The sequence below is a fragment of the Falco rusticolus genome, chromosome 13 (assembly GCF_015220075.1).
Source record: "Falco rusticolus isolate bFalRus1 chromosome 13, bFalRus1.pri, whole genome shotgun sequence".
Classification (NCBI taxonomy): Eukaryota; Metazoa; Chordata; class Aves; order Falconiformes; family Falconidae; genus Falco; species Falco rusticolus.
The window spans coordinates 15,902,990-15,923,126 of record NC_051199.1 but is presented as its reverse complement, the minus strand read 5'-3'; the positions used below and the strand labels follow the sequence as shown (position 1 = coordinate 15,923,126).

The 20,137-nt window shown below is 36.6% G+C and overlaps 1 protein-coding gene across 8 annotated transcripts in view; it reads right to left on the bottom strand.

Annotated features, from left to right (window-relative positions):
• Nucleotides 1-420: 420 nt before the first annotated feature.
• The window catches only part of ACAP2 (ArfGAP with coiled-coil, ankyrin repeat and PH domains 2), a 68,244-nt gene continuing 48,527 nt past the window's right edge, over nt 421-20,137 (bottom strand). For 4 of the 8 annotated variants that reach the window (XM_037406547.1, XM_037406549.1, XM_037406548.1 and 1 more), the window contains 14 exons: nt 19,273-19,324; nt 18,243-18,343; nt 16,955-17,060; nt 16,341-16,549; nt 16,071-16,140; nt 14,628-14,722; nt 13,192-13,376; nt 12,753-12,857; nt 12,280-12,372; nt 10,841-11,028; nt 10,386-10,495; nt 9,399-9,509; nt 9,104-9,165; nt 421-4,250 (listed from right to left, as the gene is read on the bottom strand). In XM_037406547.1, coding sequence (XP_037262444.1) covers nt 4,147-4,250; nt 9,104-9,165; nt 9,399-9,509; nt 10,386-10,495; nt 10,841-11,028; nt 12,280-12,372; nt 12,753-12,857; nt 13,192-13,376; nt 14,628-14,722; nt 16,071-16,140; nt 16,341-16,549; nt 16,955-17,060; nt 18,243-18,343; nt 19,273-19,324 — 1,591 coding nt within the window. In that variant the 3' untranslated portion in view covers nt 421-4,146. The remainder of the gene's footprint in view (nt 4,251-9,103; nt 9,166-9,398; nt 9,510-10,385; nt 10,496-10,840; nt 11,029-12,279; nt 12,373-12,752; nt 12,858-13,191; nt 13,377-14,627; nt 14,723-16,070; nt 16,141-16,340; nt 16,550-16,954; nt 17,061-18,242; nt 18,344-19,272; nt 19,325-20,137) is intronic. The other 4 variants (XM_037406552.1, XM_037406554.1, XM_037406551.1 and 1 more) reach the window with 2 other exon arrangements.

The following is a 20,137-nucleotide window of genomic DNA, read 5'->3' as shown; positions in this document are numbered from 1 at the left end:
TGTGAAAGGGGAGAGGCGGAAGGGGTACACACGTCCTCCCGCCCAGAACTGCCTTTCGGGAGTTGTTCCTGTTTTACAAGGTGCTTTTGCGCAAACAAGGCAGCAAGGCATTTCCAGGACCAGGCTGCACGAACAAGGGGCATAAACTCCAACTTAAGGAAAAGGGTCCATCTGTGAAGGGTAGTTTGCAAAACTGGGACTCAAAATACTTTCATTATATTAAATAATAAGATGAAGGAGCTCGGTCCTTTTGACAGTGTAAAAATACTACACCCTATTATTTGTAATTTTATCAAACGGTCCTTTTATAGTCACTGTGTCATTTGAGATTCTCGTGACCAAGAAGCAGAGTTAACATAAAGAGTGTAAAACAGATCGCTGCAGAGATGCACCACGTCCTGGAAACATCACAGCCAACCCTAGAGTTTTCACCTTTTTTCTTTAGTGCTACAAAGTTTTTGCTCCGTTGAGGAGAACCCCAATGATCTGGACAAGGTGAGTACTGATGTCATATTGCAAAACAGAAGAACAACTTCCTCAAGTATGGGGGTTTGCTGCCAGCAGGTGGAAGGTCAGGTTGCATTTTCTAAAACTTTCAGCTCAGTATAAAACCAGGTAAAATATAAAACCCCCTGAGTGAAAAATGTAGTATCAATACATGGTTCTTTACCCCAGTAACATTAGATGCCATGAAAAAGTACAACCTGAAGCTTCTGAAACGAGTGGAAAGACTGCCGTGGATTTCAGCTTGGATTAGGTCCCAATTGGTAAAGGAGGCTGAAGCCCACAAAGTACTTGTGAACAAAAACATGCGTTCAGACTGCAATATATGCAGCTTGTGAAAGCAAAGACAGACTTCTACCACTTACCACCGTTTCCTATAAATTTAGGTAGAAATTCCAGGATGTCTAATATAATTCAGTGGCATAACTCACTATGATAATTCAGAAATTTCATGTTATATGCACTGTACTGACCTTAACATAAAATAGGAAACCTTATGAACAATGAAAACAATACAGACCACCAAGGAGACACCACAGACACCATTTTAATCAACATGCAACGTAAATAAGTTACACCTTTGAAATCAAGACGCATTAGAAGGTATATTTGACTCCTTGACAACTGTCTTTCCAAGAGACTTTTGGAACACATGATCTAACTCTGGCTAGGGAAAATATTATAAAATCTTTCAATGGGCTACCTAATAAATTATTAAAAATCCATGTGAAAGCTGATTTTAAACTGTGTTGGGAATTCACTGCTTTGTAGCTCACCAATTAGGACTTGCTATATTTCACACCTACAGAGAAACATGAACTGGAATCGAAGATTTCTATTATTTGGTGCGGAGTACAAGACACTAACCCAAAAGGGAGCCTTACTGTCTACGATTCTAGTTATACTGAGGTTCATATTGTAATAAAAATGAAAGTTTCCTAACATTACTGAGCAGAATAATATTAAGACTCATATTAGTCCAATAAAATTAGGACTCTGCACGTGAGTCAGAACTCTGTGTGAATCCAGATCCTCCGAGCCCTGGCGACAACCATGCTTTGTACAACTGAAGGCCGAACCTCACGAGTTACAGAGGCCCTGGAGCACTGAGCCTGCCTGCCTCTGGTAGGACTAAGCCGTCAATACATTTCACGTAACCTGATGCCATATTCATTTTGGCTGATGAGAAACATTAATGGATGCATTGCACCTGGCCTGAAAAAAAGTTTTAACTGAACGCAGCTTATACTGGACACCCTCGCATACCTAAAAGGATTTGGGAAGGAGGCTGCAGGATCAGAAGTGACATACCTGCCTCCTGACCCATTAACACTCAAGAGCTCCTGACAAGAGTAATACAACCTGTGGATCAGGTATGCTTTGTTAGTCCTTTAGCATAAACAGACTGATACTGCTTTCCCAGACAGATCAGAGCTGGGAATGCAGCATATGGATCTACAGAGATACAGAGAAGCAGCTTTTTTGACTACAGGAAGTCATCCTGCAAAATCTGTCACAGAGATTTTTGTGGCTAGGGAGGAATATACCAGCACGAGATTTGAAATAAGTGTCTCCGACATTTTTCCAGCAGCATGGACTGAGATAGTGATTATGCCATTTAAGCTTTAGGTAGCTTTACATTACAGCCAATCGCACTACATGCTGCCTGTCACGTAGGCTGCAAAAGACAAATCTTTAGAAAAAACTATGCCTAAAGCGTATACTATACATAGTCATATCTTACATTCTCCCATCTGTACACTGGGAATTTTACTTTAAGATATACTAGAACATCCACTGCTGTTAATATACTTCCTATTCTGCAGTATTTATCATTTAAATAAACAGCTATTTAAAAACCAACTTAATAGAAATTACTGCTTAATAGCTGATACTCCTAAGTTTCTTACTATTCAGACTAAATGCACTCTTTAAATGGGCAGAATCCGCTTTTCCTAGCGTAATTAGACCACATGAGGCAAAAACTGTTTTGTAAGATTCTTTTGCTCGGAAAAAGAATCTATTGGACAATTGTAAAACCCTGTTAATTTTGCAGCAATAATCATCCAGATTTGATACAAAATTATAAATACTTGAAATACTTTGTTAAAATTTCATGTGCCAGAAAGTTCAATTTTACCGTAGTTTACAGATTATTTTTCTCCCCCCACAATTTTGCTTATCTTAGCCAGCTTGGAGAAAAGCCAATTAATTTCCTAAATCCATTTAAACAGCAAGTTAGCATAATGCCATGGCTATTAGGATTATTAAAAATTCACATTGATACTATGTTACCTGAAAATTCTCCTTAAGTTGTCCACAGGGCAGACAAATAGAGCATAAATAACTATCTGCTGCTTTGGGGCTTCAGGTGATTACTACCTAGGTACTAACCTGACATATAAGCAAGTATCTACAGACACCATTTATGCATCCACAACGAATAAAGCAAATTGTATTGCTGCCCTCAGAATACAGCTGGAGAGTACGCTCATTCATTACTTGGCAAAAATGTGCAATTAAATTCCTAGGTTTTCTTGTGCACACCTTAGTTTAGACAACACACATTACATGATCTGCAAAGATGTGTATGTAAGGATACTGCTTCCTGATACAAAGGATTGATTGCCCTGAATTTAGAGTGGTTGCATTACATGTGAAATTTTATATATTCATCTTAGGGCTAGCAGTGAGAACAGCAGAAACAAAAGGTAACAGACATCCTTTGTATGACTGTTCTACACAAACTCCATTGGCTCAGTATTTACTTCCATGTCTCAAGTTTCAAGTTTTGATGTCAAAATACTACAAACAAACCCCACATCATGTCCGGAAGGATTAAGTTTATTTTCTGTGAAAGGTTCCACATGCTCATGTAAAAGTATACTTGCTGCACAGAAAGTTTAATTTAACAGGAAAAAAAGGAAAATAAACTGCTCTTAGAAGTCTGGTTCTCCAGGTTATATAACTATTGTGACTGACCCGCAGTCACTAGCATGAAGGCCAGCCTGGTGGTACAGCTTCCACTGTGGAAGAGCTTGCAGAAGAGCAGGAGCTTGTCTTGTTATTAACAGCCTACCTCTAACAAGAGTCAGCACAGGAAAAGGGACTCTGTTAAGTTATAGGCCCACAAACAGGAAGACAACTCAGCAAGTCATGACCCCGATTCCCTTCCAAACAGTCCCAGAAAATGCAACACAGACCTTCTCGTCAGAGGCACATTCTTTATGGCAATAGGGAGACAGATGACAGTAGGCAATAGTAAATAGCAAAAGCTGGTCTGATCCTCCTGCCATCAGGAGTCTACAACATGTACAGCTATGCTCTGCCACCTTTATGTATGAACAGCAGACAGCTTTGTTCTTGCTAACAGGTACTATTTTTATACTGAGCTAGCAGGTATTCCTTTTATTTATTTATTTTTTTAAAACATTTTCTTCAGCTGCTGAGGTATACATACTGTGGAACATAAAAAAAAACCTCATACATTTCCCCAGCTACCACAATCTAAAGCTACATTAGAGTGGTCATTTTATCCAAGCTATCTAACAAAACGCATATAATTCATTCTGTTACAGTAAAAAAAAAAAAAAAAAAAAAAGACTTGCACTATCAGGATCAGGTTCTTTTCCTTCTTGACACTTAAGACTTCTGGGAATCTGACTGCTGGAAACGGTTTAGCTTCTCTGGATTATTTGATGCCATTTGAGAAAAGTCACGAAAAATGTCCTGATAAATTTCATCTCCTAGGTAGGAAAGAAAAGGGAAACAGTTTTAAACATTTGTGATAGGTAACATCACCCACCATCACACAAACGCCCTGCTGTGCTACCCATTACTGTATAACACTCATCCACGTATAAAGATTGCTTATAGGTGGAATGATGCTTATGTGAAGTCTTTGGGACTGTTTACTGGCATGCACATTCTGTAGAAGCAAATTAAACAAAGCCAAACTATACCTGAAATAGTACCTCACACGCAGCCACACAGAAGAAAGTTCAGAGTTAGAAAGGAAAAATGAAAGCATTTTAAAGCAACATAAAAAGAAAAATGTTTATTAGCTATTAAAGAATGAAATCTTTGTTTTTGCAAGGAATTGCTAACCAAGATTCTCTTCAGAAAAAGTAGAATTATGGCATAAATGAAGATTTACTTGGCAACAGAGGTCAGAAGTCTTACAGCCAGACAGAACTCTCCAGGAAAGAAACAACCAGCAAGCAATAGTATAAAAAAGCAGCAATCCTAAGTAGAGAAATTATTGTTCATAAGTCCTTTCGGTCTATTACTTCAGCAAATATAAATTTTTACATGCATTACTGAACATCCATTACATCTTTTAGTTTTATCTGTAAGAGTGATGATACTTTCCTTAAACACCTTTCATTTGGTTTTTTTATCCTCACACTTTGTGCTTAAACACAACCTGACTACTAGTATATATTCCCAAATGAGGGATGGCAGCAATTTCCACCAGGCCTGTCTCCCTCTCCTTCCCTGCCTACAAAAGAAAGCACATTCAGAAATGATTACATTTTGAATCATTGCCCAGTCATTCTTCTAACACTTTAAAAATGGACACTTTCACATTCTTTCATATGCTGCAGCATTTTGGGCCTTGAGTCCAGGTTTCATTTTAAAACATTAACCATACCCTATTGCCTTCAAAGGGAATTAAATGCATGAAACATTTGGTCTGGTCAGGAACTATGCAGCCATCCAAATTTTACTGTATTCCCAACACAGCTGATCACACAGGACACAAGATCACAGCACTACTGTTCCTTGCTGACAGCTTGATTAATAGCACAACAAAGAAATCAACCCAAAACCTCTCTCATAATGTACATTGAAAATGAAGATTTTTCTTTTCCAGTATGACTGTGGAAGAAAAGTATTTTTTTTTTAACCAAAGGATAGTTTTAAAAAGGATGCGTGTTTAGAAGTTCGCACTACAGTGAAGAGTTACACTGTTTTGGTTTTCCATCTTTTAATGCACATTTCCAATATTAGAACTATTAATCTTTTGGAGATGAGACTCCATTCCTTTGAAAGAACTTTCAGAAATTGTAACTGACCTTCCAAAAGTATTTAACATGCATGGCATGTGGGTTTATATAAAAATTTAATGACACAATTCTTCCCAGACTTTAAAAGATAAATACATTCAATACTGCTCTCTTAGGAAAAGTCAGTTCTAGTGAAACTCCCTTTTGGTTTTCAGATTTAGTTTCAAGTATCATCATCTAGATATGAAGCAGGCACAGGACATTGTATTGTAACAGTTTCTGATAACTGTTTGCACTGGGGGATAAGCACAGAATGAAGGGAGTTGTAACATTCACCAAAAGAACAGCTATGAGGAACACAAATTGCAATCAAGCTTGTATGATAAAAGCAATTATGCTTTTAACACAGAAGTAGGTTGCACTGGTGAACTAGTACTGTAGTTCAAGCTGCCATAGTTGGTTCTTTCAAATCAATTTGAAAGAAAAAAAAAGCTATTTTTGCAAGATATGCTCTGTGTTTGGCTCTATTACATAACAAAAATACTGCATACAAAAATATACTAAAATAAAGTGCCCCTTTAGTTTGTATGCTGCATTAAGATACTTAATACTGTAAACCTTATAATGATTTCAAAATCCTACTTTAAAATTGAATTCTGGAAATTCCCTTTCCAAGCAATGTTCTCCCTAAAGTGCAGGTTTTATGTACAAAAATACTATAACAGTGCTTTACCACTTAACACCAGAGTAACTCAAAAGGCACACATAATACATTCAAGAAAAGATAGGAAGAAAAAGTAGCAATACTAATATCATAGAGTTAGCAGACATACTGTAGCACCAGAAGATGAGCACTCGAGTATTATACAAGAAACAGTACAATGGTGCATATGGCTTCTACCACCAGAAACGAAATTTTTGTGGAACAAGCTAGTTTCAGCTAGTTCCCATTCTAGGAATATTTTGGAAGACCAACTGTACCTTGCAAAGCAATATATACATTCTCTCAGTAGCTCAAACCAGCCAGGTATATTTAAATTAGAAATGTTGATGCCATTAGCTACATTAGTAATTGTTTATCAGTTGCATTACTAAAGCAGGGAAATAGGCAGTTGGCTTCACTCTGATGACAGCAAACTCATATATCGATATTTACCCTCACATAGCTCCCAGCAAACATACAACTGTCTTGAAAATCCTTATTTTCTTCTAGAATCATAATATTAGAAAAGAGCAGTTCTCAAATAAGAGCAGTGCAGATAATTTAACATGTATATGCAGTGAAAAAGACCTGCCTCCTCTACGACCATGTATGTAAAGGCATCATACATAATGACAGCAGAGACAGGTTTTGTGCTTACACTTACACTATTACACAACCCTTCTAGCAGGCTAGCAGACATTAACATTTAAAATGCTCAAATATTGACTTCAACTGTTAAAAGACTTCAGCGAGTAAAGAATCAAGGAGAGCAGAGCTATGCTATCCAAAGATACAGCAAGATCTCTTGTCTGGGACACTGTGCTTCAGCTTGTGGCCTGCATTTCAAAAATTATTCTGAAGATACCCTCCCCTTGATTTTGGCAATCTCTAACTGTTGTGGCAGCTCTACTTTCCATTGTCAATCTAACCTACTTACAAGGATCAGACACAGATATTTTACAGATAGTATCAACTGCAATCGCTAGGCTCTACTGTAATACAAACTGGTAAAAAGGTCAAGATATTTTCAATGAAAGACTTAGCCAGCTTTTTATTTCATCTACCTAACTGAAGAATCTGCCAAAAAAAAATTTTAATCAAGATGTCAAGGAAAATAGTCTCCCTCATCTCCAGTTTACACTCATTCATATTTTCATGTAAGTGTTGCCTTTTTATGAATGAATGAAACATTTCACTAAACATTTGTAACATTTAGTAACCAACTAAAGGCTTTTTGTGCAAATTATAGAAACATATTTTTCTGGTTTATAATAATTCTGGATTTGTGATCTAAAATATTCATTTATAATTTAGCACAGAGCTTCCGAATCTGAATACCTCCTCTAAACACCTCTAATCTAAAATATTCATTTATGATTTAGCAAAAAGTTTCCAAATCAAAACACCTCCCTCCCTTAAAACAACGGCATTTTACCATTTGACACCAACAGTTACTATTTTTACCTCTTAAAATGAAAGTGAGAAGACTCAAAAATACTTCAGTATTTGTTATCTTCAGCCTGCCAGTGAAGTAATATGCAATTATAGGAGAAAACAGCTTCACATTCAAAACGGCCAAACTGGCAATAGACATTTTTCATACACATGGCCTGCTGCATTTTCTGAGTGGGGAATTCTTCCTCATTAAAGGTCATAATCAAGTGTATGTTTTTAAATTATCTGTTGCTCTGTCAAAGAAAGCATTTGAATGTCTGAGTGTCTACAGTACTTTTAATTTGAATTTCCTAGAAGACTTGTTTAAAATGGAGTTTGAAAAACATCTATTCTTAAGGAGGAACTAAATATATATGGTTTATTTAATAGAGTTCATCTGAGATACTGACATCAGACTCAGTGTTGCCCCCTGAGTACGCTGCAGCCCCAGTCTGGTAAAAGACATAAGCACACACCATCCTTATGTATTTTCCACCAATTCACAAGGGCTATATAGGAGTGAGCCAAGAGTGCTCAGCACTCAACCTTAAAAATAAGATTTGCTTTTCACTGCTGCCAGGTATAGCGGCATGTTTTTAGCCGTCTAACTTGACAATCAAGTGTACCTTCGTTATTGACATTTGCATGAAGTTCAATTCCTATGGAAGCAAACCATAACTTGCATAACTATCACATCAGAACATAATGTAGATTGGGACTGAGTGCCCGAGAATAAAGTTGCACATATTCATTAAATAAAATTTGTTACTTTCTTCAAATGTCTCAAATGTCTGCCAATTTCTTTTTTTAATCAAATGGTAAGATACTATGCATACAAAAATACATACTTAAGAATGACTGTTTTGCTTCTTATTGTATCAAATAAAAATATTTAAAAATAAAATATAAGTAAATAACATTTATATTTCTGTCTGGAGTTATTTTGAAATATTTGATGTACATTTTTACATCGCTGTGCAAGCATTTTTTCTTAAAAAACAGAAAAAGAGGATCATTCCACAGGAAGGAGAATGGTATCCTGTAATAAGATGAACTCCTCAACTGTCTCTGAGCAACCTGGGTCAGAAAGCTGCTATTAAGTAACATCAGGTACACCCTAACGTTATGTAAATTTCAATGGAACATCAACAGGAGGAAACTGTGAACAACTACCAGCAGAACAGGTTGGTAATGGCTGTAGTAACATAATACTAATGTAACTACTACAATAATGTACTGCAAACACTCTCCTTTTAGGTGTCCTAAATAGTCTGACAGTCACACTAGTGAATTTCAATGAAGCTTTAACATGTGTTGGTTGCTTATAGAAAACATTATTGTATGAAGCTATCTTAAACTTCCCTCAGATCCTAAGAATCTAATTGTAAACTGATAAATTCTTGAATACACTTCTTATACTGCATTTCAGTATGGTTATTAGTAGAGTATTGACCTGGCTGTCCATAGAGTCCTTCAGATTCACGCATTTCTTCATTCATCCTTGCTAAACGCAACCTATGATTTAGAAAATAAAAAGAACAATGTCATCTTTAAAGTTCTAAAAAAGACTGCACTTCAAGACCTACAATGCACGCCTGAATCTCACACCAGTGAGGTCATCAGTGCACTGATTTTCCTTTTGCTCTCCCTGCTTTTAGATAAAGGAATTTTAACATTTCTTATATTTTTAACTTGAAACAGAAAAGGAAAACCTAGTGACCTAGCCAAAAAAAGAACATATAACTTACAGTGTTACAATATCTGCATTTGCAGCTTCTACTGCTATACTCAATGGATCTTTCCCATCTTCATCAGTGGCATGCTGGTTTGCTCCTCGTTTTAGGAATAAACACACTTGCCTGTTTAAAAAAAGCATTTAAGAATAATTTTCACAGCAATAAAGGAATAAAGGAAAAAAGCAAATAAGTTCAGGCTTTATGTGATTAATTTGGCTTAAGTCACCAGAAGTCTCTTGAATTTATCAAAACAGCGCTGCTCATCTAGAATAACTAACAGTAGTTAGGCTAACGCAGTAGTACACAAACCCTTTAATTAAGCCACACTACAAGGACAGCCTAATCATGCTAGTGCAGCAAGGAGTTTAACCCTTCAAAAGTGTGACTCCACCTTCCTGTATCATCTTTGGTTGTAGAACCAAAAACCCTCATCTCTTTTACCATGACAGAAAGAACCACTGAACACAATAAATCAATACAGGAAGGAATAGAGTTCACAGGTGCTTGATTTACCCAATAAAAATGGATTTCATTTTTCTCTGCTATTAGAAATCTTCATCTTTATAAACAGGGCATACTGAATAAGCTTACACCTTAAACTCCCCCAAGCTGTTGCACTCTAGAATGCATGCATGCATTCTCTGTAACACAGGTGGGATGAATCAGAAAAGGCCTTGGCCCTCACATACCACTATTTCTCCTATTTGTATCACATTTCTTAAGGAAAAAAGGAAAGTCTCATGAGTCTTCACCAGACATTCATGATATCTCAAAGCATTACTAAATAAATGTTTTCACAAAATGGACCAAAGTGTGTTTACAGTTGTGTGTTTTGCTAGCTAAGTCAAAATGTTATTTCCTCTCACCACAAAAATCTAAGAAAAATCTAGATAACCTGAAACACATTAAAATGCCAGAATATTCAGGGAAATGAAGAAGCTTCACATTAACAACTATAGTGAAGGACGGCCATTTACAAATTCTGGAGCAGCGAGTTACCCAGTGTGCCCTAGAACTGTGGCATGGTGCAGGGGTCCTCTTCCTTTCATGTCCCTGATGTTCACATTGGCCCCATTCTGCAGCAAAAATTCACAAGCAACCAACGAACCCTACAGAATAAAAGCAATGAAACAATTCAGGACCAGATTTCTAGAACACGAGCCAAACTTGTCCTGCCTTCTCACCACTGAGTCACGTGGCAAAGGGAACAGAAAGGATGTGCTTCCACATAAAATTTCAACACTACTACGTTATATAATTCCAAACAAAGCATAAAAAGTAAAGAAAAAAAAATAGTTCAGAAACAACTTTGAGAGAACATTGTAAAAACAACTGCAACATCACATTATCATTCATTAGCAAAGCAAGCAGTTCAAAAGGAACAGTGACACAGAAATGTTGCTATTATTCCCCTTCCCCTCCTCCCACATCTGTCAGTGCTGTATATCACATACCCCTCGCACTGCCTGAATGAGTGGTGTTGCTTTGTTTTCTTCTACATTGACCCAGTTTACTTCAGCTCCATGCGCCAATGCTTCTGCCATATCAGGAAGACTCTTCTCAAAGGCAGCTCGATACAGCTGCAATCCTGGACTAGACTGTTTGGAGTCACAGAACACAGCAGACTCTTGCTTGTCTCCTTCTGAAAAGAAAAAAAATTGCTTCTCTAACCCCTGTTTTTATAAAGGTACCCCCTGGAATTCTGACCAAAAATATCATTTCTCTGGCATAAGGTAGCTCAGGTTTTGCAGAATGCTGTGTGTTGTCACGCTGTTCTGCCAGAAGTCACAGATGCCTTTAGCTTGTTCCAGCATTCAGGCATGGCCACATCACAGAATTATTACTGCCCAGAAAACATTTTCTCCACATTACTGACTATTCTTCAATCTACATATTCCATGTCATTTCTAAGAAACTATTTTAGCTTAAAGTGTGTTTTATCCTATACTGCAAGATAGGAATAAAACCAATTTCCTGCAAAGATGTAGTCATACAAATGTATCTTTATCTGCAACAGCTTGATATACCTGAATATGAAGCTAACACTGTTCTGACCTAATTTTCCTTAAAAAATCCCATTGTCATTTACCAATTATTTGCTGTAGCCTATAATCTTTTGGACTAAAACATAATCTTTCTTTTCATCTCAAGGAATTATACAGAGTGAAGTCTGGGAGATAAAGACACTGCTATAATATAAGCTTTCATGAGTTACAGCATCATAAGTGTTTCTACAATGCAGTCAAAGCCATATGCTGCTTGCCTACAAACCACAGCTGTGAAATGCTCCATTTAAAACATACCTCAGAAGAGTGCTTTGATGTAGAATAATAAGTTTGCTTTATAAATGTTTTTGATATTTTGACAAGCCATACTCAATACTTCTGTCAGACCAGGATGGTAATATTAGATAGCAAATAATTTCATCAATCAATTTATATAACTGAGTAAGGAGGGGGTAGTGTTTACAGACGTGGTCAATTCCACATAAGTAGAAACCTGACAATTGAAGCAAGAATGCTCAAATAACACATAATAGCCTATTATCTCTGACTTAATAGGAATTTTATCTCCAAGGACTTAACTACTTATAAAAGGATTATGTGTTTCTGTGGAGACCTGTCCATATCAAAATGCAGCACTGCTTTATCCGCAAAACCCCAAAGTTTGGCTCAGTATCATCTGACTGGAAAACACATGGTTCTCTGAACTCATTTAGAAGGATCCAATGTCACTCTTGCTACCAAGTCTGGAGGGAAAGAAGGTCACTCAAGCAATTTTTACCCTTGTTAAAAATGTTTCAGCCCACCACAATAACAGAGACATGATTTATATCACCACATACTAATCTCTTTTACTAAATTTTCATCTTAAAGTGTAAAGCCTAACGCACCTGGTTCATACAAACTGTTAGCTGATATAGTAGAGGCAAGGTGTTCTCTGCTGTCATCAGCACTCTGCTGGATCCCACTGTCACTGCTTCGTACTGTTTTGGGGAGAAACTGGAATTAGCATGCAGGCCATAAGTACTTACTCTTCACAGATACCATGATAATAAAGCAAGCTCTTATACTTGGTCCTGAACACATGTTTTTAAAAAAATACTAGTAATTATTCAATATTCTTAATGCATCCATAGAAAAATATGGTCACATATTGCAACCGTAACATTTATAATAATAATTATAAATGTCAAAGATAACTAAAAAGGAAAAGATCAGGATAAGTAAAAAAGCTTAAATTATTTCATGAAAACACTAAGCAATGCAGTAGCCTGGAGACAATAGATTAAAGGCAGGGAAATGGCCACAACACACAATGGATTACTAGTGCAAATACTGAACATGCCATAGCTGTAGTACTTACTACTACGTAGTTTTGAAGAGGTATCAAAGTAGGAGAAGAGTGAATCTAGCTCATCAGGACAGAACAGAGACTCCCGCCTCGCCTCGTCGCTACTTACAGCAACCGCTGGGACATGCAAGTTAGCAAAGCACAAAGCAGGCAGTAAGGAAGGGATAGGGCAGGAAAGAACGTTATTGGAAAAATTAAGAAGGATGAAAATACGGAGGAAAGAAGGTGGTTAATATGTTTCTGAATGATAAGCATCCCCACTCCAAATTCTTGCCCACCTGAAAAGGCACATCTCTGAAAAAGTCTTTTCTCCCCATACTTCTGAACTAGGCTATGACCCATTAAAAGACAGATCCAACTTCTCTGCACAAGGCCGGAAATTAATTAATACAAAAATATGTTATTTTAAAAAGAACATGTGTGATATAGCTAGACAGAAGTCTGTAAATACCTTTTTGGGATGCCGCACCTTGTTCCCCTGCCAGAAGGGATTTTTCATGGCCACTGTGCCTTTTCTCTTCCTGACTTTGAAGCAAAACTTTTGTTCCAGATTCAAGCAGAGATACTGACCCAGGCTGCTTCTCTACAAACTTTCTTTCAACGTACTTTGCTCTGATGTATGCCTCCTTCTCCTGCCTGTCATATAAAAGAATCCTGGAGTTAATAAACTAACATTTTAGTATTTTCATGTATTAAAAGAAAATCTATTTCACACTAAAGCCAGCAACCAAACTTGTAGCTTGGCATTGCTTGTAAAACACACTTAACAGCACATTTTCAGAAAGATGAGCAGTACACCGTGTAACTCATTCTGGATTCTTGATTAAACTTTGCATAAGACTCAAAAGAAAGTAATTTTCTTAAGTTCATAAATGTATATTTTCTTTGAGGTAGAGACTTTGTAAAGTGGTACGTGGAAGAATAAGTGTTAGTTACTGTATGTTACTTCTTGGTATTAATCTTTTATACATTTTACACTGTTAATAACCAATTAATATAGCATACATTTAGCTTCCTAGGTAAATATAAATTGCAAAATGTTAAAGGAACATCAAGAGAACAATAACAATAATAAGCCTCGTGTAGGCATACCACCAGTTCCATAATGCTTACTGAAATATTTTTTTCTTGTAACCTCAAGTTATCTTGACACACCCTCCCCAGTTGTGACAAACTGATGAAAGGCACTCAAAGTATTACTATTGAAACTGCTGAAAAGCAGTTACCCCTAGAGGGAATATCAAGCAAATCTCCTACGTTATTTATACTACCATTATTGTCTCCAAATTGCCAACACTTTATAAAGCTGGTAAAAACAAAGTTTTAAAAGACATACAGCAGAAGAAAACATCAGGAAACTACCTTAAAACACAAATTAGCATCAGAGAAATGGAAGACAGCAGTACAATCATTAGAGGGTTACTGTAAAGCAGCAGAGCTTAAGTATAACGTGGCAGGAAAGAAAGCACGTTCTGGAGATGAGTGAACAAGAGTCAAACTCAAGAGCAAAGTCATTGTAAACAAAAGGCACAGCCACAGGCTCCCTCCAGGAGCACTCACAGACCAAGTACAGCTGGCTCAGATGGTACCAAGTAGACAGGAAACAAAATCAACATGCCCACATTGATGAGACAGAGCAAGATGGTATAGAGTTGTCATCAAATCAAGGGAAGGAAATCAGAAAAAGAAATTAACAAAAGAAGCCAAAAGGGACTAACAGAAGAAATATCTAACAGAGTGAGAGAAGGGGGAGAGCAAACAGTGATGATAAGGGAAAACAGCGTATATCAAAGGAGTGTTACAGTTAACTGGCACCATCTTTTACAGCTGGGGGCTGAAGGAAGCAACAAGAAAAGTAAGTACATGGCACTGCTGGTAGATTACTACCTTTGGCTTCCAGGTTGTGGCTTCTTTACTCCCACTTTTTCCAACTTCGCTTCATATATTCTATTTATAATATCATTGCCCAATTCACACATAAGCTATGAAGAAAAATAAATAAATTTAAATACGTTGTCAAAAGGCTTTATCTACCTATTTAGTTGGTTTTAACCTCACTCAGCCTATTTTTACAACTTCGCATTGTCACCTAAAAGCACACTTACAGAAATAAGCATGGATTTATACCATGCTAGTGAAATAATCAGTGAATAGAGATACCAAACTCTGTAAGATAGCAAAAAATAGAGTCACTCTTCTGAAGTGCCATTCTCTTTGAATAAGGACTGCAAAAATGACCATCTGTCATCCAACAATCTCTTTTGTGCGATCAGAATGATGTATGCAGGCCTTATTAACAAAGGTACTCTTTTCCACCAGCTTTCCTGGTAGCTATTCTTATCCCATCAGCAAGAGACAATTAATTCTATTCAGTCTTTTCCAATAGACATTTTTGCTATGTCTACAGAAAAAGATCAAAAGACAAAAACCAGCCTGCAAATACTACTTCAAGGAGAATTTGGCCCATGAATACAACTTCCTGATGGCAATGAACAGGCTTCTTGCTTCTAATACCAGGTAGATTATTCAGCTCCGGTATTCAAATGAACACGATAAGGGCTGTAGTTTTGGGTTTGGTTTTTTGTTGTTGTTGTTGTTGTTGGTTTCCTTACCATGAATACAGTGATATCAAAATTATTTAAGGTCAAACAACAAGAGAAACATGCCTACTCACATTGTCTTTTGATGGTTCAGAATAGAGAAACAATACCTAAGCATCAGAACATCACAGCTGGAAACAAATGCTTTGCATAAGTTATCCAGTTGTATAAACACATCCATGTGTGAGTTCCTGTTTTGGTATTTCAATGTCACATGATTTTCATAACCATGTTTCAAGATAGAATTTTGGCACAGAACCAGCACACAGGAGCAGTTGCATCAGCACTCTCCTATAAGCCAACAGGAGCAGGAAGTCAAGATCTCACTTTATGAGTTGGTATTTGAATTTTCAAGTACAATCACGCTTTAGGCTGATACAGCACTACCAAATTTTTCAGCCCACTATATTATTGGTCTTTAAACAGATTTCCCTTGTAATATGTTAAAAGTATTAGATGAAACTTAATACTCAAAGTGCATTTGCGAACCTGGAGGTGTCATAAGTTGTTCTCACTTGCAAGTTTCTAACAAAAATGACTACTACTACTGCATATATTAAAAGAAAGAATGAATTAGAAGAAAACAACACACAACTCTTATTTCCTACTTCAAAGTGCAAGACTTGCACTGAGTAAAGACGCAAGCATTTCTTGCCTTGAACTTTCTAATGCAGAGGCTTTAGAACAACAAAGTACCAAACAGAAACTTGTTTCAAGAATGCTATCATACCTTCAGAAGTTCAGGTTCCCATGAATCCAGCGTTAAAGATCTTACTTTTGAGAAATGGACTCCCAAGCTCCTAAACAGCATGAAAAAAATATTAACCATGCTATGTCTTAGACAGTTTTACTATTAATTTATGCAAATAAAGCAATTACCTTAATTCTGATTACAAAGAGGGGTTTCTAACCTGGCTTCAGTATACATTTGAAGAGGCAAACACGACCCTTCCTAATTAAGTCAACACACAAATTCTGAAGATCTGAAGAGTTCCCCAACCTGTGTATCCCAGAGCACTCAATGCACAGCGTGATTCCTAGGTTGATACTGGCCCAGCGAGGATCTGCCAAACCACAGTCACAGCAGGCAGCATTACCAGGAATACACTGAACTCGCTGTAGAGCACTTTCTCCCTTTAACAACTTCTCTTTTGTCTCACTCCCAGATTCTAGGCTTCCAGTAGAAGGAGATGATTTCTTTTCCTGTTTCTAAAAAAGAAAAGAAACAAAGACCACACATACACACTAAATTAAAGAAATAAACAGTCCCACAGATACTGACTGTGCACTAGAACCTTATGCACTTAAGGTGAAGTAAAGCCACAGAACTGTTTAGCTTCTTAGAAGAAAAACAGAATTGAATATGGGAGCATCCTATGAATTTTAATCACACTACAGAAAAATCTCATTAGAACATACAGGCCAAAGTAACACTAGTAAGATGGAGTGAAAGATACATCAGATAGAAATCACAACCTTCAAAATTTCATTACATTTCCACTGGAAGACAGACAACAGATACTTTTTTTCTCCTCCCCTCTCACAAAAAGAGATTTTTAATTTTTCATTTTCAGGATCTAATGGGGGGTGGTGGTTTGGTTAGTTTAAACTCACCTCAGATTCATCCCCTTTCTCTCTATATGCTGTAGCAATACTGGTCTGAACAGCCTTGATCCACGCCTGCCGCAGCTTTTCTGAATCAGCCTGAAGCATGCAGCTTCTGTGACAAATTAGATTCAGAGAGACTGACCAAGCAGCTAACATCAAACACCACATTTTTCAATAAAATACAGCCTCTTGAGAAAGTTGCTTACTATCACCACAAGCATATTGTTTAGTAGGCATCATCTAATAACTCGTTCATTTTGACAAAAAGCAGCTGACCATTTATTGACTTGCAAGCTCTTTGTTTCAGAACTATTTGCAGATAATGCTAAAACATATAACTCTTCAAATAACCCAGGGAATGGCTTAGCTTCTTATTCCCTTTCTTATTCCAAATTTTTCATTTTTATATCCTCACATGCAATTTACCTCCGTGACTATTTACACAAGATACAGGTATCAATCCTTGAAAACACAGTTTCATTAAATGAGATAAAGAAAAATTATTTTAAAGCTCTTTGACAATGAACAAACTACTTTTCACACCAACAGTCAAAGGAAACAGGTCAGGAAGTATAAAACTGTTTCAACACTTTAGGGTTGAAAAAGTATAGGCAAGCAGGAGCAAAAAGCACGTTAAAGTGAACCACACCACAGATGCAAACATTAGGATGGCAATCTGTTAAGAAGAGAAATTTAAGTAGGAGTGGGGAGTGTAGATAAAATCCACACCTAAAAGCAGGTTGACCTTATATATAAAAAAAACCTTAAATATGGTCACATCTCAAAATCATTAGTGAGAAATACATGTCCTGCCCTTGCTGTGGCAGGACCAACATATTTCTCCAAATACAACCAATACACTGCACTGCTAGAGCTGAAAAATATTTTTATTTGATAGTTTGAGTGCATTGTGAAATGTAATTTAACACTGAGAGAACAATATCTTTCTCTCTCATTAGACCAATCAGAAATTTGGAGCAACTGAGATCTATTTTCTACGTTACTAAGCAGCTTGATAGCATCAGCTAGTAAGCCACAAGAGCTCCACAACCACAAGCCATTTGTGTATAAAGCACAAGAAAGCATGTTTATTTTAACGCCAAAAGTAAACTAAATACTAGGAACACTTCTCACAGCATCACTTACTCTTTGCCAAAATCTCAAGGAACAGAATTGTTCAGAAAGTTTTCCTGGTTTTATCTACCCCATGAGAAATGTTAATCTTGCATTTCAAGAAAACTGAATGTAACTTCTTTTTATTTTTAAATAAACCCGTTTCGTTACTTCTCCTTACTTTGTTGGAGAAACCACCTCAAAACAGAAACGTCTTTCTATGTCTTCACAGTGTTTAACTGTGCAAAGCCGCAAGTCTTCAACAACTACTGTGGGGTTATCCTAAGAGAGAAAAAATAACAAAAAAAGTCAGAGAGGAAAGAAAGTTGCCAATAATCCCAAATTATTTATATAATTTAATTCTATTTGCTTCTTTATACAATTTTCTCCTTCAAAAATAAAGTTTTAAATAGGTGGAATCAGTGATACTTAGCAGGAAATGCTTAGTAAAAATGTTAATGTTTAATTATATTTAATGAAAATTTAATAGAAACTTTGTACCTCCAATCCAACCCACTAAATAAGACCTTAAATTTAAACAACAGCATTCAAAGGAGTTCAAAGATACTTTCTAAGGAATGCAATTAACTCACAAATCAATCAGAAATAATACTGCTGATTTAGGTATAATCTAAGTGCCAAGTACAAAACCCACAAGCTGGATGCAGTGGTTTTGAAAATTTGATTCAATTCATAATAATTCTGTTGTAAACTAATGGAATTTTAAATCATGCATTTTTAATAAAGCACATTAAAAAAGTAATTGGAATTCACAAATACAAAATGCTCAACTCAAATGTTCTCATACAAACTCAACTGTTACTGTAAATAACTAGAGGGAGCAAATCCTGAAAGAGTTAAACAGTTGCTCAAAGAACATCGTGGACTATTTCACTGCCAGCAAGTGTGTGCAAGCCTTTTGGGACCAATAACTTTTAAGGCTCTTCATAAACCTTCTCTGCCACAAGCTAACAGAACCCACAGCAAATAGAGTATGTGCTTCAAGTCACTGTGCTGGAATCTCAAAACCTTAAATGTAGCGATCAGGCTCACTTTACAAAGGGAGAAACTAATTTAGAAAATGCAGTAGGTTGTTGGAGACCACACAGGATGCCAGTGTCAGCAATGTTTCCCCTTCCCCTAACCCCTTATCAATCCGGAAAACTATCACCCACACCCCGGACTATCCCAGGCCAGTTTTTGATACCTACCTTAAATTTCTTCTGGTACACAAGTTGGTTATTTTGTATTGAGAACCAGCGCCTATTCAAATGAAGAGACATCCAGAGAATACATAACTGATCTTACAGTACTTACTTGACTGAAATGTGCTATCATACAGTCTGCAGAGAGACTGCATAAAAGAATTCACGAAAGTAATGCTGCAGTCAGTTTTGGCAAGTATTTCACAAGAATAATGAAAAAAGGGAAAGCAGAGACAAAACAGAAAAGAAAGCAAGGTTCAAATGACTGAGGTCCTAAACAAACACATCCGTGTTATGACATTAGTTAAGTTACCACACAACACATTTTCATTTCAAAGAACATTTACTTCCTTATTTTAGCAGCAAGCTACAATCTTAAGTAATTGTTTGATAAACAAATTCAGGTAGTTTGAATAACAAAGACACTTAAACTATGTAAACTACTCACTCCTAAAATATTTTTGAGAGTGAATCTAATAACTAACTTACTCAGGCACTAATAATACTACAATATTGCTGTCCCACAGAAGTTTAACGTCTATCTATACTTAGCATTTTTTAAGATTTTAGATAATGAATAAAAAGAGTGCATACAAAACCAAAGCAAAACCAAGGAAAATGTTTTAAGCAGAATCCTAACTGAAGCCTCAGCTTTGTAGGAAAACATCAAATAAAAGACTTAATGAAGGCATCCTATAAAATTCGAAATATAACATAACACAAACTCCTCTGAGCTGCATCCTTCCTTGTCAAACACACTGTTCAGATAGGATAGAATTCACAGAGAATGGAAAGACCATTCATGTTCTGGAAAAAAAATAATGAGCACCTCAGATCTTTAACAACAGTGTTGTATCAGACCACTTGATAT